The sequence below is a fragment of the Berghia stephanieae genome, chromosome 2, assembly GCF_034508935.2.
Source record: "Berghia stephanieae isolate SIO BIC M18660-M18661 chromosome 2, UCSD_Bste_1.3, whole genome shotgun sequence".
Taxonomy (NCBI): domain Eukaryota; kingdom Metazoa; phylum Mollusca; class Gastropoda; order Nudibranchia; family Aeolidiidae; genus Berghia; species Berghia stephanieae.
Genome location: NC_088361.1, coordinates 30,139,509 through 30,163,444, shown reverse-complemented (window position 1 = coordinate 30,163,444; position 23,936 = coordinate 30,139,509). Strand labels below are relative to the sequence as shown.

Here is a 23,936-nt window from a genome sequence, read left to right as displayed (position 1 = left end):
CGTTTGGCATTAGAAAAATCATTTGGCATTTGGCATTTTCATTTGGCATTTTTTTTCTTGTATATCATACTTCAAATGACACCTTTACTCTGCACTTGAACCAGATTCAACAAAAAACATCATAAGAAACACGAAACAGTAAGTTTTCTTAATTGTCAATAATTATTTAACTGTTTACGTATTTACCTTTCATGTTAATGTATTTCTTTTTCATTCTTAAAATCCAACCGTGGTGTAGTGGTTTAGCACTCCACTTAGTAGTCAGTAGGTAAAAAATTACCCCAACAGGAAATTTAGTATAATTCAAAAAAAAAAAAAAAAAAAAAAAGACAAGAAAACACGCAAGCCACCAGGATATGATAGTAAATTGTCTATCAAAAGTGAGTAGTTTTCTTAGTGGGGGTGGGAGTCAACAGACTTTGGCATTTTTTTTGAGTGTTTTGGCATTTTTTGAGTCTTCCCCTGGCATTTTGTTGAAAAATAATCTGGCAACCCTGCTTTGGTCTTGTCCAACCAGGCACAGAAGAAGAAAACGTCGTCGTACACACACTCATACAGGAAACTAAATACAGGTACATATTCAGATACATTAGTCTTTATTGTGTGTGGTGCAAAAATAAGCTGTAGGTTTGGGACTCGGCTTGTATTCAATTTGACCCCCCAATGACATGAAATTTGCAATCGGCCGATCCTGATCCGGTGGTTGGGACACCGCTTGTTGATGAACGATGATGCCGCTGCCAATCAAACTCAAACTTACTTCAATTTCATTTTTTTTTCTAGGGTAGAGGCTATGGAGAACACCATCACTACTGCAACCACTAAATACAAACTACTGCAACCACTCATCCAATACATCATCATCATCATCCTCACCTTATCAACACCATTGCCATTATCTTTCAACCATCGCCATCGCCACCTCAACAGTTGACAACTTCATCAACATCACATTCTACTATCTAACTAATCTAGACTAATCATATATTCTAATACTAATTCTATCCTTTATCACTAGACCTAGATACCACCACAACCCACCTCAATCACATCATCTTTACTGCCCATAGTTATAGTTATAATTATAACCTACACTAACATAATGGAAATTATCTGAAACACTTCAAATTTAGGTTGGCATGATTTTGAGAAGAATTAAGCTATATAAATATAAATTATAAATATAAACAGCAGAGTTAGTGAAAGAAAGAGATAATGACAATTTCAATTGGGAGTGAGTATTTTCCGCCGGGCGGAGAATAACGAAATTTGGTTATTCTCCGCCGGGCAGCGGAAGATAGTAGTTTTTAATATTCTCCGCCGGGTTATCTGCTGCGGTGTTCTCGCTGTTATCGAGATGTCACGTTACCTACGGCGAATTGACGTGATCCAACGCGCATTTCATTCAGTTCCATTTGGTGAAGAACACGAGCAGGATGGATTTTGTCCAGGGAACCAAATTCGCCAGCCATGAAGAATTTTTAACCAGACTGAAGCACTATGGCACAGATACATTAACGCAGTTTTCTCTGGTTGGGGCCGAAAAGGTCAGCGAAAGGGACCCGCTATTTCAACGGTTTAAGTACCGAGTTTTGCGCTACCAATGCAAGCAGGGTGCAAGAACTAAAGAGAAATCTTCCAAAAATGAAAGACCACAACAAAGGTAAGAGCGCTTTTTTTGTGTATTGTTTTGTTTTTTAAACATGATGTTTAGGCAGGCTCTAGGTAGAAAGTACAATGTGGTACTTAACAAGCACCCGGTTTACTAAATTGGAATTTTAAAAGTTTGTTTTCGGTGCATGATGTAGGGAAAGTGCCTATTTATTGCACTTTTTTTTTCAATAAGTATGTAATGTATCTAGATAACCTAGCTAGTACTAATACTAAGTACTAAGTAGGCCCTTAAACTTAAACGAGGGGTTAAATCTGTGTCACAGTTCTCCCGTTCATTCATTCACCTGCGTGATCGCTAGTTATAGTTTGAGCTGCAGGCTAAAACCATGGCTTGGTTAATTTTAGATACTGGTGTTTATTTACAGAATGTGATCAAACAAACACCAACAATATAGAAGAGCAGCGAACGCTCTATCATCTATCATTTGGTTTAATCCTGTTTTAATATCTAAATTCATTTTCATTTAGGTATTGTAATGGAGAGGGAGAGATAGCTAAATTTTAGTGGGCAAGAAAATTAAATTAAGCAAGTGTTTTGTTAATTCACGAATAAATCCCTTGAGAATTTCCATTTCCAACTGTCAAAAATGCCTCCAGGATTCTCTTTGGGCTTTCCATTCATAAATCCACACATTTCAATTTCAAAATCTGCCAAAGTAACTCCATTACGCCATTTCAGCGTGGACTGGCGTGGTCAGCGTCGTTCATTGTCTCCTGGCCTAGTGACGTCATAGTATTTCAGGGGAATCCCCTTTCACTTTTTCAGTCAGCCGGAGTCCAGTTTCAGGCTGATTTCTATTTGGAGTGTTTTTATTTTAAAAGATGAATAACTGCTATATCCTTAGGGTAATTTTGTAGTAGTAGGCACTTTAGTAAGGGCCATTGTCAAGTGGACCAAATTTTCGGAAATTGGGAACCCTTTTGATTGTCCTCAAACTTTGGCTCAATTGGAGATACTTATGGGACATGAAGAAGACCAAATTTTCAGTTCAGAATATGGATATTTGAATTTTTTCCAATTTTTTAAAATTTTGCGTTTAACTTCTTTACAACAGTAACTTTAGGCAGTTTGGTGAGCAGCAACAGTGGGAGTCAAATTGTGACCCAACTCGCCCATAGGAAAACTATGACTTGAAATTGCCGTTCGCTTTTACTAAAAGATTTAGGGTTCAATTAAAGATGCACAACTTCGTTATAAAAGAGGAATATCTCAGATATTTTGGTATCATTATTTTCGAGGAGATGTTTTAGTGAACAGTTTTCTGTATCCCATTGTTAACCATTCTGTCTCTCACTATCAGGTCTTACAAAGTCGGCTGTCCTGTCCAGTTGAATGTCCGTCTCAACCAACCCAACAGCGGGGACCCATTCTTGAAAATAACTAAGCTTGTGACCCAGCATTCAGGTCATGTTGTTTCGAAGGAGGTAAGTGATTTAATCTGTTAAATTTTATAACTAATGTGTTCCAATTTTTTGTTTGTCAAAACTGATGAGTTTTACTAGGGGGATTAAAATGTTTGTAGTGTTTGACCAAGCGAGGTTCTGTTTGGTCACTCCTAGTCGAATATGACCGCAAGGAAATCTTGTCATCTAACATCTCTGGCACTGCACTGTCGACTCCAGCCAGTATAATTTTTTTTTTGTCTTTATCTAGCTTTGACAAGATTAAGGAATTTACTAACAAGGCCGAGATGTCTCTTGTAACTTGTAATGAGATGGCTAACACTTCGTATTCTTCTCATTTCCATGTACCTTACGATATATGATGTACTTGGCTGCTTAAAGTCAAATCTGAATCGATAAATACACCCAAATTTCTAACAACCAACCCTAGCAGTTTCAATTACACTATTTCCTAAAATGATTGATTCACACTCTACATTTTAAAGAAGTGCTGGCCTAGCGATAAATATTATTTCGGTTTTACTATTGTTAAGTTTCAGTCTGTTCAGTTCCATCCATGTTTTCCATTTATCAAAACCAGATTGGAAATGTTCAATTAAGAGATGTAAATGGTCATAGGTTGCTGACTTAAAGATTTGACTGTCGTCTGTGTAAAATTGGTTATTTAGATTAATATCCGAAACATTCTTGGATTTTTATTTTTTTATTATTATTTTTTTTTTCAGAATTTCAACCTCTATCCTGAGCAGAGGCGGATCGTGATGGACGAGGTCGACATGACTGTGCTTTCATCTGTCACGATGAAGCTGTCAGAACAGAAGGAAATTCTGGAGCAGAGACATGCTGGCTGTTTGATGCGACAGGATGTCTATAATATGCAGAAGAGGCTAGGGGTGGGCAGTAGTAACGGGGAAATGATAGTTCTAGATGTGAATGTGTCATTCGTGATTTGGTTGCAAGTGGTGGGGTTGGGGAGGTGGGGAGGAATGAAAGTGGGGAATTTCTGTTTGTTTGCTTTATGTCTGTGTCTATGAGGAGAACGTTAGGTAAGTATCCAGAATGTCTTATCCTAGACTGTACATATAAGGTGAATAATTATCTGTATCCTCTCCTTACAATTATGGTGCTTGATGGTGAGGGGCATGGAATGCCAGTTTTCCATGCATTCTTGGCAAGGGAGGATCGGCACATCATGGAGAGTTGTCTCCATATCTTTGCTCAGCAATTTAACACGGACAGTGCTCGGTGTTTTATTGTTGACAAAGATATGGCCGAGATTGCTGCCATTGGCTCAATTTTCCCTGATGTGCCGATCAATCTGTGCCAATTCCATATTTCACAGGCTGTGGAACGTTTCCTGAGGAAAGAACTGGGGAGGGGGACCTCTGGTTCAAAGGTGGTCCTGGATTCTTTCATGACCCAGGTCACTTCTGAATCAGAGGAGGAGTTTGAAGAGATGATAGTAAAAATTTCCGACATCGTTCCACAGTCTGTGAAGAATTATTTCATGGAAAACTGGTGGTCCAAGCGCCATTTGTGGGCAGCTTGCTGCAACACAAATGTTATTAAACTACATGCAACGACGACGAACACCTTGGAAAGCTATCACGGCAAGATAAAAAAAATTATTAATGAAAAGTTATGTCTTTCTACTGCCTTGTCTTCATTAATTTCCTTTGATAATTCCAAAATCTCTGAGCAAGAGCGATTACAGATCGTTACTTCCAATTCGGAAGTCTATGATCACAGGGACCATGATGATGTGTCGCAGAGAATCACCAGTTCTTTGACTAGGTTTGTTGCTGAAATTGTGAAGCACGAACTCCTCCTGTCTCGTAAGGTTAGTTATTCTGTCTCTTGGGGCCAGGATTGCTGTACTGTCTCTTACAAAGACAAACAGTACTCCACTTCTATCACGACGTGTTCATGCAGCACGTATGGACATTTCCAAGTTCCATGTCGTCATATTTTTTTCCTTCGTTGTCACCTGAGCCTTGATCCTTTTGACGTTGTTCAAATTCCTGAGCGTTTCAAACATGCTCAACCTCTTTCTGAATCTCTCCCTTCTCCTTGTGTGGGTGACTTTCCTGTCTCTACTATCTCTTCTGCTCCTGTAGCTTTACGCACTGTTGATGGAAGATTCAACAGAGCGAAAGTTCTTTGTGACAAGGCGGCCCGTTTCCTGTCTATTCTAGGTGTTTCTGAGTTTCAGCAAAAGTTTCAGGAGTTAGAGGAATTTCTTGATAGTTGGTTCTGTGAGCAATCAAATTCAGCTCCTTCTTCTGTCCCTGTTTCCAGCTCTTCTTCTGTAGAGCCTGTTGTTCCTGTGACTGACTCTGTTACTGTTCATGATTGTGTTGAGCTTGTACCTCTTTCTCATATTGACTCTGTTGCCTTTATTGATCCTCTTCCTGACTCTATTTCTTCTCTTGATCCTCTGTCTGTTAATCCTGCTCCTGAGTCTGTCTCTGTTGAAGTTATGCCTATTTCTGAGGCTCCTCTTCCTCCTGGTGATCTTTCTGTAGTGTCTGGTCCTCCTGACAATCCCACTACCTCTGCTGTCGACTCATCATGGCCCAATATGTCCCGGTTAGTTAAGCCACGGGGAAGACCTGGCAATAAACAGAGATTCACTCTTAAACGTCGACGTCCCATTCCAAAGACATTTTTATCTTTATCATTTAATGAAAAAGTTAATGTCTTGCTGCCTGCTGTGACAATTCACAACCATAGACCACATGGATTGATTCCTGTCCACGAAATTAAGCCGTTGGCTGAGTTCAGCGATACGGTTTTGGATGAGAAAGTGGACATCCTGGTCTTGAAGGATTTGTTTGAACCCTCTGCTTGGGATTATCTTCGTGATTGCCTTCAAGACAGGATTCTCTCCAGGTATATTCATGTGGTACATGCAGCGACGTCGATGATGGAGATCTGAAGATGGTTCAATGCGAACACTGTTTGATTTGGTACCATTTCGAGTGCGTTGGGTACAGTACAAGGAAGCAGGTCTCAATGTGGTTCTGCGACTCGTGTATGTGATTAAATTTAGCGATTCTGTCTGTTCTCGCCTCTCCTTCTTTACCGTGTATTCTTGATGCAGGACTGGCTGCACGAACTTGTCCTTTTCTGGGATCGCTAAGTACAACTCAAGGTATTGTTCTTTAATCTCAAGTCAAGGTGTCGCAGCACCGTCTTCCTTTTCAGTGTTTCATCAGGTCTTTGACGGATGTTGTTTACCCATTGCCATCTTCTCATCTTCCATCAATTTATTCGTTTTCGAATCCCAAGTCAAGGTGGACCTACGTGCCGAGGACTGCAGGGGTGTGCAGTCTCGAACGTGGATTTCTTCCCACTACGGTGCCATTATCGTAGTGTTTCTTGTTCTGAAATTTAGCGATTCTTTCTGTCCCCGCCTCTCCTTCTTTACCGTGTATTCTTGATGCAGGACCGGCTGCACAGGCTTGTCCTTTTCTGGGATCGCTAAATGCCACTGAATAACTCAAGATATTGTTCTTGTTTAATCCCAAGTCAAGGTGGACCTACGTGCCGAGGGCTGCGTGGCTGCAGGGGTGTGCAGTCTCGAACGTGGATTTCTTCCCACTACGGTGCCATTATCGTAGTGTTTCTTGTTCTGAAATTTAGCGATTCTTTCTGTCCCCGCCTCTCCTTCTTTACCGTGTATTCTTGATGCAGGACCGGCTGCACAGGCTTGTCCTTTTCTGGGATCGCTAAATGCCATTGACTTTGTTGCTGCCTTATACGTCCTCCTAGAGTGTAAATTGTTGTTCTCCAGTAGTCCAAATATACTCTTGTTATTTCTGATCATTTATTTTCAGTTATGTGTTCTTATTCTGTGTTGTTTTATATGATATTGGGGAGCTAAGAAATTATTTATATAGGGTATATGAACGCTTCTTCTGTGTATTGATTTCTGTCTTCAGTTTTAATGTCACTGCTCCGGATTAAACTTGTTTTCTGCGTGTTATATATATATATATATATATATATATATATATATATATATATATATATATATATATATATATATATATATAATAAATAAATTGTATTCCTTGCCAATGATGGCAGATACTACAAAGAACTACTACTTGTTTGTCATTTTGTTTTTCGTTTTTCTTAGTTGTATTTTGCTACTGAGTCCCCACCACCAGCCCTATTGGCTACTGAGTCCCCACCACCAGCCCTATTGGCTACTGAGTCCCTACCACCAGCCCTATTGGCTTCCGAGTCCCTATCAACAGCCCTATTAGTATTACCACTGAGTCCCTACCACCAGCCCTATTAGTATTAGCCACTGAGTCCCTACCACCAGCCCTATTGGCTACTGAGTCGCCACCACTCGCCCTATTGGCTACTGAGTCCCTACCACCAGCCCTATTGCTACTGAGTCTCTACCACTACCACCAGTCCTATTGGCTACTGAGTCCCCACCACTAGCCCTATTGGCTACTGAGTCCCTACCACCACCCCTATTACTATTAGCCACTGAGTCCCCACCACCAGCCCTATTGGCTACTGAGTCCCTACCACCCGCCCTATTGGCTTCCGAGTCCCTATCAACAGCCCTATTAGTATTACCACTGAGTCCCTACCACCAGCCCTATTAGTATTAGCCACTGAGTCCCTACCACCAGCCCTATTGGCTACTGAGTCGCCACCACTCGCCCTATTGGCTACTGAGTCCCTACAACCAGCCCTATTGCTACTGAGTCTCTACCACTACCACCAGTCCTATTGGCTACTGAGTCCCCACCACTAGCCCTATTGGCTACTGAGTCCCTACCACCAGCCCTATTGGCTACTGAGTCCCTACCACCAGCCCTATTGGCTACTGAGTCCCCACCACCAGCCCTATTAGTATTAGCCACTGAGTCCCTACCACCACCCCTATTACTATTAGCCACTGAGTCCCTACCACCAGCCCTATTGGCCTCCGAGTCCCTATCAACAGCCCTATTACTATTAGCCACTGAGTCCCTACCACCAGCCCTATTACTATTAGCCACTGAGTCCCTACCACCAGCCCTATTACTATTAGCCACTGAGTCCCTACCACCAGCCCTATTACTATTAGCCACTGAGTCCCTACCACCAGCCCTATTGGCTACCGAGTCTAACGAGTCCCTACCACCAGCCCTTTTAGCCACAGAGTCCTTACCATCAGCTCTATTAGCCACTGAGTCCCTACCACCAGCCCTATTGGCTACCGAGTCCCTACCACCAGCCCTTTTAGTCACAGAGTCCTTACCATCAGCTCTATTAGCCACTGAGTCCCTACCACCAGCCCTATTGGCTACCGAGTCCCTACCACCAGCCCTATTGCTACTGAGTCTCTACCACTACCACCAGTCCTATTGGCTACTGAGTCCCCACCACTAGCCCTATTGGCTACTGAGTCCCTACCACCAGCCCTATTGGCTACTGAGTCCCCACCACCAGCCCTATTAGTATTAGCCACTGAGTCCCTACCACCACCCCTATTACTATTAGCCACTGAGTCCCTACCACCAGCCCTATTGGCCTCCGAGTCCCTATCAACAGCCCTATTAGTATTACCACTGAGTCCCTACCACCAGCCCTATTAGTATTAGCCACTGAGTCCCTACCACCACCCCTGTTAGTATTAGCCACTGAGTCCCTACCACCACCCCTATTACTATTAGCCACTGAGTCCCTACCACCAGCCCTATTGGCTACCGAGTCTAACGAGTCCCTACCACCAGCCCTTTTAGCCACAGAGTCCTTACCATCAGCTCTATTAGCCACTGAGTCCCTACCACCAGCCCTATTGTCTACCGAGTCCCTACCACCAGCCCTTTTAGTCACAGAGTCCTTACCATCAGCTCTATTAGCCACTGAGTCCCTACCACCAGCCCTATTGGCTACCGAGTCCCTACCACCAGCCCTATTGTCTACCGAGTCCCTACCACCAGCCCTTTTAGCCACAGAGTCCTTACCATCAGCTCTATTAGCCACTGAGTCCCTACCACTAGCCCTATTGGCCACTGAGACCTTACCAGCATCCTATTAATAATATGAGCCACGGAGTCCCAACCCCCTGCTCTATTACTAGAGGCCACTAAATCCTTACCATGTCGGGGAAAGGGGGGGGGGGGGGGGGGGGGGAGGTATTTGACACACAGAGTACCCACTCAATCCCTACCACTAGTGCTTATTTGTTCTCGCCAAAGTACAGACATGGTGTATAACCTTTACAGTATGTAATTTGATTGAGCGACTCTAGTGAGAACTAATCACACAACCAGCAGTTCAGTCAACTTCATTCATTCTCCAAATTATTTTTGTCCTGCGGGCGTGAAGTGTGTCTCACCGTCTACCGCTATCACCCACTGATTCCCTGATAACCCGGGGGGGGGGGGGGGGGGGGGGGCAATAATGACCAGATTATTTACACTACACCACGGGGGTCATAAATCGTCATTAATATAGAGAGTCCGCTAAGTGTCAAGGATCAACTTGGAAAACCCGGCGGAGAATAACGAAATTTGGTTATTTTCCACCCGGCGGAGAATAACGAAATTTGGTTATTTTCCACCCGGCGGAGAATAACGAAATTTCGTTATTCTCCGCCCGGCGGAGAATAATCACAGCCATTTCAATTATAGGGATTGGTTGTAGTTATGATAACGGTATAAATAGTATAAGTGTATAAACAATGACGATGGGAGGAGAGTAGCTGTGGCTGTAGAGTACTGTCATTGGTATAATTTATTTTATGTTGCCCATGACTTCATTCTAAATCTGTCTAGTTTAAATACGAACTTGAGAAATTTTTTATACATCCTGGAAAAAGTCAGAAAAGGCCCTGGTTGTCCGTTTTTCTGGTCAAATTTTCAGAAATTTCACAAAGGTAAAATAATGAAGGCTGTGGTTATTCAGAGTCGACTCCGAATAACTGTCTACGGTTATTCAGAGTCGACTCTGAATAACTTTAGACAGTTATTCAGAGTCGGGGAGTCCACTCTGAATAACTGTAGACAGTTGACTCTGAATAACTGTAAACAGTTATAAGTGATGAACTGCCAGTTACCAACCACACGGTTTTTCTGTTTTTTCTTCTCTCTCTCTCTCTCTGCCACCCTTCTATCTTCATATTATGTTTATAGATATCATTTGGTAATAGAGAGATAATAAGTTAGGCGGATCGATTTAAGAAATTATTGTTTATTGCTTTGTTGATGGAATATGTTTTGCAATTGATTAAAGATTCTTATTTATAAGTGACTGAAGTTGAAAAATCGCCAAGTTTTAAGAATTTGGCACTAAAATTGCCAAAGTCACAAAGTAACTGTAGTAAACTGGTATCAACTTGAAAGAAACTCATCTCGTGAGAACTCAACTCGATAGGCTACTCGGCTCTAAATATCTGTACACATGGTTATCCAGGGGCAACTCTGAATAACCATCTACAGTTATCCAGAGTCGACTCTGAATAACCACTTCGAATAATGAAATATGATCTTTTCCAATTTTGTTTTCCTCCTGAGTTTTTATAACGATAATGAATTGCTCTTATTTTTATTGCATTCACTTTTCTTTACTTTGCAGCTGTCACCATGGCAAAAGCTGGGTTGATGATTTTAACACAACCCCTCTCTCACTTGAAATCTTTCATCCCAAAACTAATAGAAGAAGCAGCAGTTGTTGTATCAGACACTTTATATGTCTGCCTACAGCCAGGACAGGTAGCTCCTGATTCCAAAAAGCTTCCTATTCCTTTTGTCCAGCCAATCCTCAGTACAAAAGAAGTTCGAAATTTTACTACGGAGCTCTATTCTTCAGGATCAAAGATATGTCACAATCTGGATGTTCGAGTATTACTCTCCCATATTTGTCCCCAACCCGGTGCATACTCACACAAGCCATACAATTTGAAAAATGAAATTTCAGTATTATTGTCCGATTCTGAGAAATTAAATGATCTATGGAAGGTTGAAAGGTTGACTGTGGTGGATTCTCTAAAAGCATCATTTACCAATGTCTATCAAAATATTGATTCCCATTTGATAAAGATTGACCAAATAGAGAAAACTGCTATACAGGATTCAGAAGTTTTAAAGACTTACCCAAACGTCATCATTGGTGGAACATTTGATCGCCTCCACGTCGGACACAAGCTATTACTTACAGACAGCAGTCTCAGAGCAAATCATAAGCTTACTGTGGGTATTACAGATGGAAAAATGAATGAAAGTAAGATTTGATGTTGTTTTGTATTTTTATGTGGTTAAGTCTGTATCATATGTTATGCTGATAAAAGTCAAATAATATTGAAATTCATCACTGACTGGATGGGTCGATAGTGTCTGAGCTACAACGGTAGCAGTAGCACACTTTGGCTTGGACAAGGCACTTTATAGACACATTATCACACTCCAGGTGGCTATAAACAGTAAAGAATACTTTTAATATGATATTCAGTGTGAAAATTACACCTTGCAGATGATTTATACTTTGAACTCAGGTTGCATAGGTCAGTGATTCAGCACTTGCCCCACAAGTCAAAGTACCAGGGGTGAAGTCAGTATTTTTATTACTCCCCTCTCATTCCAGCAGTGATTGGATAGTTGGGTCTTTTTAGAGATGGTGGAAAGTAGTTTCCAATAGACTGGCATTGCATCTCAGCGGGGTAATCATTCTTACCTATTTAATGCTACAGAAATCTCAATGAACTCCAGATCCATTAATTTAATTAAGTGGCCCGAAGCTCATTTAATATGGTGCATCTTGGAAATTATATCTATGCATATGAAGATAATAATATTTATATATCGATTTTTATTTTATGAAGTGCAATATGTCTATTAGTTACTTCCATGGTCATGAAAATTTGGAGTTGGGGGAGGAGAAGGGTAGGTGGGCAATCTTTTTATTAAAATTATTATTTTATTATTAATATTTTCGGTAACTGTCTTCACAGAAAGGGGTATAGGAGTCTGAAAGTTTATCACATTAAAGGATATCCTTTTTTAGAAGGGAGTTTGCTTTTTTTTATGTGCAACTCAAATAAATGCTTTTTTTTTTTTCTAAGGCTGTGGTGCAAATGTTTATCTAATCACTTTGTGTGCTTCAGAAAAATCACTATGGGAGGTTATGCAAGAATACAGGATTCGTGAGGAAAATGTAGTGAACTTTGTGAAGGAAGTGAAACCGTCCATTATAATCGAGCCAGCTCGCATTGAAGATCCTTTTGGTCCAACCATCACAGATCCCGACTTCCAAGCCATAGTTGTCAGCCAAGAAACTTTACGAGGTGGAAATATGGTGAATGAAGAAAGGAAGAAAAGGGTGAGAAAATGAAAAAGTCAAACTCATGTCTTTATGGTCAGTATGAACTGAAGGTACAAGCCCAAAATAGTCAATTTTTATCATAACCATGACCATTATTTTTTAAAGACTTTTTTATTTTGTTTTTGTTTTGTTAATAGAAAATTTTACGACTTTATTTATTTTTGTACTGGGGATCTTAAGAAAAAATAAAATTAGAGCTACACTGACCTGGGCATGTTGTTATAAGCAAAGAATGGGTGACAAGGATAGCCAACTCTAGCGCCAGCGTCGTGTCATTATATATATAAATGGATAAAGTTCATAAAGATTGAAATATTTCAGAATAAATCATGTTTTATTTTTCATGTTTTTTATGAAACAGGGATATCCTGTCTTGGATGTTGCTGTCATTGATCTTGTTGGTGATTCATGTCGTTCTCCAGATGAAGAAGAAAAAGTCAGTTCATCTTCGTTTAGGAAGAGACTTCTGGGTACCCTGATTCATCCAATCACTGTAAGGGTTTGTATATTCTGCGCTATTTAGATTTAGGAAGAGAGGATTCAAGGTACTAGTTCTTCTTCCTCATATAAGTTAAGTCTGAACTGAATATGATTTTTGTTACTCACTAAATAAAGGATAATAATGATGCAATATAATAATAAAATACTGAATTATAGAAACAATAATTGCAGTAGTAATAATGGCAATAGTAATAATAGCAATAAGAGGAAGTAGAAGAAGATTGATGACGATGATAAGAAGAAGAAGAAGAACAATGACTACATTTGTTGCTTCCTGTTAATGATCAAAGCAGGTAAATTGTTCCATGAAATGAATGCAGAGTACAGCATAGATATAAAGAATAACCCTAGGCAAAGAAAAAAAGTTCATTTTAATAGGATTTTTAAAACAAAATTGAAATAGCAAAATGGGAAACGCGGCACAGACATACATTCATAATAGCCATTAATTTGTGTTAATACTGTATCGTTATCAGTGTGCTCTGTTGTATTTGAAAAGGACAAATAAAGATACAATGATAATAAAAAGAAGGAAAATTGCAAGTTCAATATTATCACTGCTTGGACTTGGATTGTATTTTATTTGACTTCAGTTAGTATTCTTCAAATTAGTAGTTTTATTAGGCTTGTTTTGTTTTTGTTTTTTGGAAGATATTTTTCTTATATTTTTCTATCTGCTTTGTTTGGCATTTTATTAAATTCAAGGTTTGTTTGTTTTTTTCTTTCAATTGCAAAGTAATGATTTGTCTTTACCAACACCCTTATTGGCTGTTGAAAAGGTATAGTGTCCAGCAATCAGGGATCTGTAAAGTGAAAGTAAATTAAAATTAACAGTATTCTTTTCCTTTCAAGATGTGGCCAAATGTCCCCAGGTCTCCTTACCGGATAGGAGTGACAGGAGGCATTGCCAGTGGAAAAAGTAACGTGTGCAAAGAGTTGGGAAAGCTTGGAGCCAGAGTGATAGACTGTGATTTGTTAGGTAAGGTGGACAGGCATAAAATGTTTGAAATGGAATGATTTTTTTTTTCTTTCAGATCCTTGAACATTACAGAAATAGAGAAATTACTTTTTAATTGGAAGTGTAGAAAAATCACTGTCATAAACTAATTAGAAGCATATAATTTTAATTCTTTTGCTAGGAAAAACAAAGTATGAATGAGTGTGAAACAGACTTTGGTGGATTAATCAATGTTGCCCAGGCTAACAAGATAAGGGTGACCAGTTGTTTTTTTGTTTTTTCTACATCACCTTGCTAGCTACCCATTTCTCGCTGGGTGAACAGATCAGCGATGAAACAAAGTTCTTCCTAACTGTGTATGTTTTTGAGTTTAGTTTGGTACTTTTGGCACTTATGTTCATCATTTGGAACGATGCCCCAAGACCAGTGAGTAGAGTATGAGTGTGACCTGTCATTCCAAATGAGCATTGTCCCCTTCCATTTGTTTTGAACTTTCTATCAATCCTCCCTCTTCGTCTCAGGTCACAAGGCATACCTAAAGGGCACACCAGCATTCCATGAGATTGTCAAAGAATTTGGGCAGGAAGTAGTGGGTGAGGATGGAGAAATCAACAGGAAAAAGTTGGGACCCATTGTATTTAGTGACAAGGTAAACTAAAATAGGAGTATTGAATTAAATTAGATATAATAGTTTTAGAATATAGAACAAAACCATATTAAGGATTATTTTAAAGAAAGTTTGATCTCGAAATATTCCTTGTAAAATATTTTGATCCCTGCTTATATAAGTAGTTACAATTGTGAACAGTTGTGAGGTATTTTGTTCTTGAAATCAATTTATATTTATTGGTTTTCTATTCCCAATGAAGAGATAAATATGTATGAAAATATAAAATTCTATTATCTTGATCCCGATACAGACAGTTACCAGGTATTTGTCACTAGTTGTTCCTGTTTTTATAGATTTTGGATTGTTCTGTTTTGTTTTGTTTTTCTTTTCTGATATTTTTTTTCCTCGTAACTAATCTCTCCATATATATATTGTCATTGTTAGCTTTTTTTATCCAATATTTCTTACGTAACAATTCAAGTGTATCCCTTTTAGCAGAGAACCTGTGGCAGTGTTGGTGTAGGCCTTTTCAGTAGTTTCAGATCAGACAATTGGGTATATTACTCTTGGATCATTTTCTAATCTTTGTTTATTTGCCTCTTGTTCAAAGGTGCTTGTCAGCTAAATCTATTGACAGTTTTGTTACTATCCTGTCTACCAGTGCTGAAATGACCTCAAATTGCAGTAACATCCCTTTCAAAAACCCACAAAATACATATTAATCTTCTTATTATTACTAATATCATCATCATCATCATTATTATTATTATTATTATTATTATTATTATTATTATTATTATTATTATTATTATTATTATTATTATTATTATTATTATTTTAGACAAAGTTGGAGAAACTGAACAATATTGTTTGGCCTGCAATTCGTCAGCTTGCTGAAAATGAAATATCTCAATGTCAGAAAGGTAATTCAAGTCGGTTTTTCAATTTATGTATTTGTCTTAAAGTAAAACATAGACCTCTCGTTTTTGAATTTGATTTATTTTAAGTTTTTCGGGTTTTCTTTTGTTTTTGTTGTTTTTTCAAGAATTTAATGATTATATAGATAAGATTTCATGAAGTTGATTTCAGTAAAAATTCATTTATACGTTAAACTATGAAAACAGGTGAAGAGATAGAAAGTATAACAATGAAATGATAATGATCTTGATTCATATATGGATACACTTAATTTATTTTCAAGTTAATTTTTTTCCTATTACTTATCTAAATAAGTCTGAAGACTTTACCATTGTCTCCAAGAGAGCAGCAACTGTCCAAACTTTTTTTCAGGCTATAAATTTTTACATTAGTTGTCTAAATTAATCTGAAGACTTTACCATTTTCACCAAGAGAGCAGTAACTGTGCTGATCTGCCTCTCTTCGTGAGGATGGTATGATATTAACTAGGTTAGAGTAAACTTGAATGCTTTCTAGAAATTGTTGTTGAAGTAGAGATAATGAGCCGGTTAGTTATTTGTTTTGAGATAAGAATCAAGTATTATTTTTTTTTAACATCCAAAGTCTTAGTTCCAAATACTCAGGTTAAAAATTTGATAGTTTGTATTTGAGACTGTGCCAACATTTTGTTTTTGTAAGAGTTGACACAAAAAGGCATCCATGTCAACATATTTTGAAATAACAAAATAAAAAATAAAAAGATAACAACTGTGGTAGAAGTTTGTTTCCATCAGTTTCTCTTGGTTATAGTGAGAAATAATCCAAAAATAAGGATCAAAAAGTGTGAACAAAATATCAACTTAGTCCACACTTTGAGGAGCTATTTCTACTATGCTATTGGTGGTGAACTGTGAGTTTTTGAGTTATTTTCATTATTCGACCCAGAGAAATTGATGTAAACAAACTCCTGTCCCTTTTTTTTTCAAAATAAGTTAACAATGATGTCTTTTTTATGTTGAATATTACAAAAGCAACCTTTTGACAGCATCATTTTTCTTTTCATGACATGGCAGATGGTGTGAGTGTTGTTGTATTGGAGGCTGCCATACTTTTGGAGGCGAAATGGGAAAACATGGTCCATGAAGTTTGGTCTGCATTTGTCCCCAGGAGTGAGGTTTGTATGCATTCTGTAAGACGTGACAAGGCAACATTATACTCTATGTAGCAGCCTTTGTTGAGATAAAATAGTTTTGCCTGGATTCCATTTTTGTTTCTTTACTGCCAAATTTGAAACACGAGGACAGTGACCGTCTCCCATGTAGTTTATCACAGGACAAAACATGCTGGGTATTTTTGCTATCCTGATGAAATGAAATCTCTTGAACACAAAGGACGATGGACAATTCTGGGTTTGGGATCAGTCTGTCATTTTGAGATAAAGATCTGAACAAGTGTGCATGAAAGTGCCAGACCTCGAGGTCGGCTTAATTTTTGGGTTGTTTTTTTCTCTTGTATTTTCCGTTCTCATTTAGTCTGGCACCTTTCATGCACACTTGTTCAGTTCTTTATCTTACCCCGGTGCCTGCTCCTTAATTTCTTAATTTATCATTTTGTGGCATGACCACTGTTGTCATGAGGTTTTTTTCAATGAAAGATAATTTTTCCCCCCTTTTTAAATCATCTCTCTGTGAGATGTTTTATGTTTATTTACTAATTTATACTATCTATTTATAAGATATGGATTGTTAATGATGGTAAAAGGTATTTTCATTTCCTGCAAGAATCCACTTGAGATGATGATTTTTGTATCGACAGAGGTACATTCCTTCTATCATCAATCCTGTCATCCCTTTTATTTAAATCAATCGCAATAGGTATCTGGCACTAAATAACCAATTTGTGTTGAAAGGGTCGTAAATCATACCTCTAAAATCAAAACAAAAACAGAGGTCTCGTTAAAATTTGTTTATTCTATTGCTTAGCATGTTGGCTGTTGTTGCATCGGTTGTCAAGATTGTTCAGTGTTGTCTTGTAATGAAGTTCCCAAGAAATTTTGAACACGGTCAATGACTGAAGTTGGTTGTCATCTTAATTGATCAAAAAATAATAGAAATAAAATAAAATTCCCTTTATTCATCCCATAAGGGAAATTTGTTTCTAGGGTCTATTCCAAGGTAAAACTGGAATAGCCCAGGCATCAGCCGCAGTGCAGCGCCGCAAACTGAGCTAGGGCGAGGTGACTTGCTCAAGGCCACACACCGTAGCGGTTATTCGAACTCGGTACCTTTTGGGGTACAAAGCAAAGACTACTACTGCAATGTACTAACAATGTTTAGAGCCACTATAGATATTTTTAATTTTGATTTTCAGGCAGTCAAGCGAATTATGGAGAGAAATAAGTTGAGTGAAGCGGATGCCGAGCAACGGATTGATTCTCAGATATCCAACCAAGCTAGAATTAGCCAGTCTAATGTGGTTTTCTGTTCTCTGTGGGAATATGAAGTCACTCGAAGACAGGTAATTTATTCCAGTTTAGTAGGTAGTTAGCATTCTTTCCATAGGGTATCAAAAAATTTTTAATGTATAGAAACTCGAGAATTAACTTTGTCCAAGGGGCATGGATTTTTTAAATCTATCTTCTCTCATCTTTATTGATACATTCTTCATTTCAGTCAACCTTTGTATTCGTTCATTTCTCACTTTATCTTTTCTTGTCCAGCCAAGTAACCATCTCAACATCCTCATTTCTGCCACCTCAACTTCTTTATCTTGTTTCTATGTCGTAGCTGCTGCCTCTAGTCCATATAACATTGCTGGTCTTACAACTGTTGTATATATTTTCCCCTTCAGCTTTGCGGAAATTCGTTTGTCACACATAACTCCAGTTACCTTCCTCCAATTATTCCAGCCTGATGTATCCTCTTCTTAACCTCCATCTCATTGCTCTCATCTCCTTGAACAGTTGTTCCTAAGTATTTGAATTGGTTTGTTTCTGGCACATTCTCTTCTCCTATCTATATTTGTGGTTCTGCTCTCCGATGCACAAATACTCGATCTGCTTACCCTTAATCCACTCCTTTCCAACACCAGTCTCCAACCCTCCAGTTCCTTTTCCGCCTCGGCTTTTGTATCATTTAAAAGTACTCCATCATCTGCATACATCATGTTCCATGGTGCCTCTCACTGAATGGGTTCTGTTAGGACCTCCATTGCTATTGCAAACAGCAGTGGGCTGAGAACAGATCCCTGGTGTAATCCAACTCTTACATTAATCTAAAAGACAACTAATATTTAAAAATGAAATTGTATTAAAAATTCAAGTGATTTTTTTAAAGGCTATTGTTATTTTTGTTGATGCCATCGTCATTGTTTTGTTATACAATCTCTCTTGGTTGTAGGTGATCTTGCAGTCATTGTTGCTGTTTTTGTTGTCTCTAATTTATAAGACTTTTTTTCTCATACTTCCTTTTTAATAAAAATTTTAACTTAAAGCCTCTGGTATTTTTTTTTGTTTTTAAAATCAGATATTGATGGAAAGGAAATTCAAAACAAAAGTCTTTCATTTTTATTTTTTATTTTTTTTTGTTCAGGTGGAAAAGGCATGGAACCTCCTGCAATCCAGACTGACAGCTCCCACGACATCCACATCAGCACTCTAGACGATTCAGCCAATGTAATTTATTTCATGTAACAAGGAACGAATAATAGATTTTTTTTTGTCTGTAATGAAATAATTTAGTCTCAAAATTGAAATAATCTAGTTTGGAAACATCTACTTCCCATTATGGTCATTTGCCACCAGAATATAATGATCATATTTTTATGGTTGACGAATGAATGAAAAAGAATTTTCAGTTGTAAGGCTGGTTTTGTCTATGTGATACTAAGCTGCTAGACAGTAAAAGGTAGCTAAAAAAATGAACATAACAGCTTCAAAAAAGAACGAAATACCAAACACTGAATGGTTCGTGCTTAAGACCCATCTTCAGTTAACAACAAAAAAGCAATGAGAACATAAATACATTTCTAAGAAACCATATCGACAGGTTTTTTTTAGTATTGTATGTACAGTGGACTCCGGATAAGACGATGCCCAGGGGAACCGAGAAAAAAATCGACTTATCCGAAAATCAACTTAACCGGAGTGTAACCAAATGAGCAAAAACGCATGTGAACAAGGCAAACCAATCAAGAATGTGTATGTCCCTTCACATCGCGCGGTCTCTGTAGTGGTCATCAGAGGCTCCTACCCCCAATAGCCCCATAGAGGAATCAGAATACATAAAAATCGGAATTTGAGATAAAAAAGCGGAATCAACTTACTGTTATTGACTATGACATGCTTTGCAACAGAAAATGTAATAGACAATCCAAAAGTACTCAAATGATAAAATATAAAATGTGTAAAAATGTACAGATTGTGTAAAGACGAAGAATGGGGTCAAATAATAATAAGAGAACACACAGGTCCTGGCCGTCTGAGAGCAAAGCATTGAACGGATGGATTCAACCTTGTCAGGACCCTCCTCCCCCCCCCCCCCCCCCCCACACACACCTAATCAACAAACGCGCGTGCCGGTACACACACACACACACACACTTACACATGGCTAAAATTAAATAGGGAAAGAAGCTGACCGTACTCAATAATATTATTACGGAATGAAGCCAACATATAATATTACCAAGGTCATTGACCTCACAAATTGGAGTCACCATAATAATAATAATAATACTTCGGTCAACCCCCCTCCCAGACAGCACACACTTTGAAGGGACTAATCAGACACACAAAATGTGTGTTGATTGACCATAGGAGATGCTGACGAAATAAGCCATAGCTCAATTTTTTTTCACTACAGACTTTTTTTTTTTTAATGTTCCTCGATTGGAAAGGTGAAAAGCGGAATTTTTGCCTTGAATAAGGAATGTATACCTTAAGTGAAATTATTCCGCGAAAAGCGGAAAGGTAGAAGCCTCTAGGTCAAGGTCATGCTTTTTGTAAATCGTCGAGACAGAAATAGCCGGTATGCCAATTTCCTATGCGATGATTTTCTGTCGCATGCCAAACTTTCCAAATGCATCGAATCTTCCTTTTCCGCGATAGGTTTGCCATTGTAGTTGTAGACTTGACTTGAATTCTTGATAAAATTGATACTAATTAAGAGGGCCATTACATAGGATGGAATGGGATTAGAACCCAAAAAAAATCTTGAACTTGAAGTTGAGAAATTAAAGTTATTCAATACTGCTTATGTACATTGAACACGGACGTCAGGCAAAGCACCTAAATCACATCGATGTGCGCCAATCGTTCGCGGATATTCTTAACCACTGAAAATTCTTACTGGTAGCTTTTTTAACCAATGGAAATACTTGTTTATTTGTGATTTTATTGTAGTCATGAGTGATAAGAACATCGACTTAAGCGACATCGACTTATGTGGAGTTTTTTTTTTTTTTTACTAATGTTATATAGGAAGAAGGGGGAGGGACCAAGAAAAAAAATCGACTTGTGTAAAAATCGACTTAGGCAACGTCGACGTATCCAGAGTGCACTGTATGTTCATTTTCTAAGCTTTTATATTCATTTTCGTTTATTATTTTGGTTTAGTCTAGAGATTTATTGTCCTGAATCATATGAAGCTTTTTGCCAAAGCATACCCTGAAGGATTAGACAAATCTGCCACTTTTGCCAAAGGACGTTAATTGTAACTTTAGCTACAAATATTCTCGATACTAAATCATTTTGAAAAACTAATAACAAAATGTGTTTACATCAGTTTCTTTGGGTTGAATAATGAAAATATACCAAAAAACTGATGATCTTGCACCACTAGAATAGTAGAAATAGCTTCTTACAGATTCAAAGTTTTTACTCTGTCCTCACTTTGTCGGCACTTTAAAAATCTAAAACTACTTCTCTGACTTTTATGCTAGATTGTCAGTTTTTGGTTTATTTTCATTATTTAACCCAGAGAAACTGATGAAGACAAATTTTTTATATGCTTTTTAATGACTTATTATTTGAGTATTTTTGTGGCAAATATAACGAGCCTCATATCCAGATTATTATTGTGTGTGTGTGTGTGTTTGATTTTAGATTTTCTAGCCAACAATTTGGAGAAAAAGTGATGAAAAATTTTATTTTTACTCAGAAATAGATAATTGACCAAATTGAACTATACTATATCAATTCAATTGCAAAGCATTTTAAAGTAATAATTTGTTGATAAACAGAGAAAAAAATCGTGTATTTTAGTTTGATACAAAGTTGTTTTTTCTTCAAATTCGGATTTTGATATTAAAAACTAAACAGATGATTAGTTTGTTGTCTGTGACAGGTCTGAATGTGAGAGATAATCTATCAAATGAAAGTCCTATATATCACCAAAATTAACAAATATCTTACAACTATGATTTGAAAGGGAAGGGAAATTTGATTGTTTAGTGACAGATAACAAATAACACTTAGGTTGTTAATGAATTGAGGTCCAAACGTTTCGATGTCACCAAACTTCCAGAGAGATTTTGAAAAGAACAAATATTTGTTGTCTCAGTATTGCCTATCTTCTTCTGATAAATGAGAAATCCTATTTTTTTAAACTTAAACTTGAGCTTGTACTTGTACACGTTGCCAAGGATCAAGTACCTTCTAAGTTTTACAATCATTGTATTCCAACAGGTCATTGACTATGTCCACAATGACTTGATTTGGTTATAAGAAGAGAAGACACAGTGGTGACTCAGCCATAACTTTATTTCAAAGTGCTTGAAAATATTTGTTATTTATTTATTTTTACACATTACCTATGCCAGTATCATTATTTGAATTTTATTTTCCCTAATCACTCTATGAATTTATGATTATTTTCTCGGTAATCTAAAATCAGTGTTTTGTTCATGCCTTGTTTTTGTATTCTCCTGTACACTGGGGAAAAAAACAGCTTTTTTTCCAGTTTTGGCCAGAAAACTTTTGCTTCGAATTTTGATATATTAAGATGGCCCACAGCTTGCCCGAAATTAGAAATTGGATACTTCAAAGAAGTCTCAGGTTTGAGACTTTATGGCTAGTTTGAGGTCAGTTTATAGATTGATATATGAAGTCAATTTTAATTGATATAATATGAAGTAAACTCTTTGTGGCCAAAATATAAAATAAAATTGTTTTTTTGCCAATGAACAGCGATATTGTCCTAGTATTATCTGGTTGTACTGCAAATACAATTGTATTCTTATAAATGAAAACTATTTTACAATTTCTGACTCATTCCCTCAAACCAGAGTTATGTCGGGTGGTTTGGATGCTAAAAATGGAATTTTTAGTAAATAAAAGATATATTAACCTTTAATTTTATTTTTGTGCTTAATCAAGGAAGGAAAATTGAGAAAAATTATTTGTCAATACAAAAAACTCAGACGTTAACTTTAAATTCAGTTGTTGGTATCTGGCTTACCCGCATAATACCGGTTTGAAGTGATGGGTCAAACTTATGTACCAATCAATGCATTGTTATATCAAGAAACTGACTATGCTTCTGTTTCAAACCTGCCATTCATTCTGATTTTATCAGGATACTCTGATTTTTTTTTTAATTTGATTTTTTGTTTTGTTTTGGACTTTTTGAGGAAAATTGATATTTTCCGATTTTTAAAGTTTCAAATTGTTTTTGTTTTTTTTGTGTCAATCGAGATTTTCAAGCAAAAAATTCCACCTATCAAGATCAGACCAACGATTTTTGGTCAGATATTAACCAGCCATGTACAGTCAACTCCGCTTAATCACACACCTTCGGGATTTCGGCTTAGTGTGTCAATTAAGTGGAGTGTTCGATTAAACGGAGAAGCTATTAACAGCCTCTAAGCCCCAGCTTTCTTGTGCAATTCATGTAGGACCTTCCCTTCTGGGTTTTCTATGGGCTTAGGACTGTCATATTCAAGACAAAGCCTCATTAAAATCTTTGTTTCTTAATTTTTATTTATTTAGTTTTTCTGGTCTTGTTGTTGGGTTTTTTTATTTTGGTTATTTGTTTTTTTAACTTTTTCTTTTTGTTATTTCTTTTCTTTCATATGTTTTACCGACAACAAAATGTGACATTATTGTTTATAAGAATGATAATCGTGAAGCATCGATTGCTTTCTATTTTGTTCAAACTGTTTATAAACCCGTGTCTCCAATCCCGCCAAAGTAGGTCATCTGTCAAGCGTTCGTCTTAGATTTAGCGACATTGTTTTTCCACCATGACAGGTTTTTCAGTGTTTGTTACATTCCGATGAATCATCCGTATCGTCATTATCTAGTGTTTGTCTTTTATCTGGCTGAACGGAGCTCAGTAGCTCCTGAGATGTCAGTTCACCGATGGGTGTATTGTTGTCCATTGTAAAGAATTGATCGAACCCGAAATTAGAAATTGGATACTTCAAAAAAGTCTCAGGTTTGAGACTTTATGGCTAGTTTGAGGTCAGATTGATATATGAAGTCAATTTTAATTGATATAATATGAAGTAAACTCTTTTTGGCCAAAATATAAAATAAAATTGTTTTTTGTCAATGAA

The 23,936-nt window shown here is 37.5% G+C and overlaps 2 protein-coding genes across 2 annotated transcripts; both read left to right on the top strand.

The window, feature by feature from the left end:
- The first annotated feature begins 491 nt into the window (after nucleotides 1–491).
- Nucleotides 492–23,936, top strand: LOC144964688 (bifunctional coenzyme A synthase-like). The gene is made up of 10 exons (XM_078899207.1): nucleotides 492–572; nucleotides 10,672–11,316; nucleotides 12,197–12,411; nucleotides 12,776–12,907; nucleotides 13,768–13,894; nucleotides 14,395–14,522; nucleotides 15,325–15,406; nucleotides 16,454–16,554; nucleotides 17,751–17,897; nucleotides 18,971–23,936. The coding sequence occupies exons 2-10, from the start codon at nucleotides 10,680–10,682 to the stop codon at nucleotides 19,037–19,039; spliced, it is 1,638 nt and encodes a 545-aa protein (XP_078755333.1). The 5' UTR covers nucleotides 492–572; nucleotides 10,672–10,679; the 3' UTR covers nucleotides 19,040–23,936.
- LOC144964689 (uncharacterized) lies at nucleotides 1,316–4,116 on the top strand. Its single transcript, XM_078899208.1, has 3 exons — nucleotides 1,316–1,663; nucleotides 2,976–3,099; nucleotides 3,804–4,116. The coding sequence occupies exons 1-3, from the start codon at nucleotides 1,437–1,439 to the stop codon at nucleotides 4,110–4,112; spliced, it is 660 nt and encodes a 219-aa protein (XP_078755334.1). The 5' UTR covers nucleotides 1,316–1,436; the 3' UTR covers nucleotides 4,113–4,116.

Excerpts from the sequence above, each read along its gene's own strand:
- LOC144964688 (XM_078899207.1), top strand. The coding sequence starts at position 10,680 with ATGGCAAAAGCTGGGTTGATGATTTTAACACAACCCCTCTCTCACTTG. Across the intron at positions 12,908-13,767 it reads CCCTGATTCATCCAATCACT|ATGTGGCCAAATGTCCCCAG; the intron begins GTAAGGGTTTGT and ends TTTCCTTTCAAG. Across the intron at positions 14,523-15,324 it reads CCATTGTATTTAGTGACAAG|ACAAAGTTGGAGAAACTGAA; the intron begins GTAAACTAAAAT and ends TTATTATTTTAG.
- LOC144964689 (XM_078899208.1), top strand. The coding sequence starts at position 1,437 with ATGGATTTTGTCCAGGGAACCAAATTCGCCAGCCATGAAGAATTTTTA. Across the intron at positions 1,664-2,975 it reads AATGAAAGACCACAACAAAG|GTCTTACAAAGTCGGCTGTC; the intron begins GTAAGAGCGCTT and ends TCTCACTATCAG. Across the intron at positions 3,100-3,803 it reads GTCATGTTGTTTCGAAGGAG|AATTTCAACCTCTATCCTGA; the intron begins GTAAGTGATTTA and ends TTTTTTTTTCAG.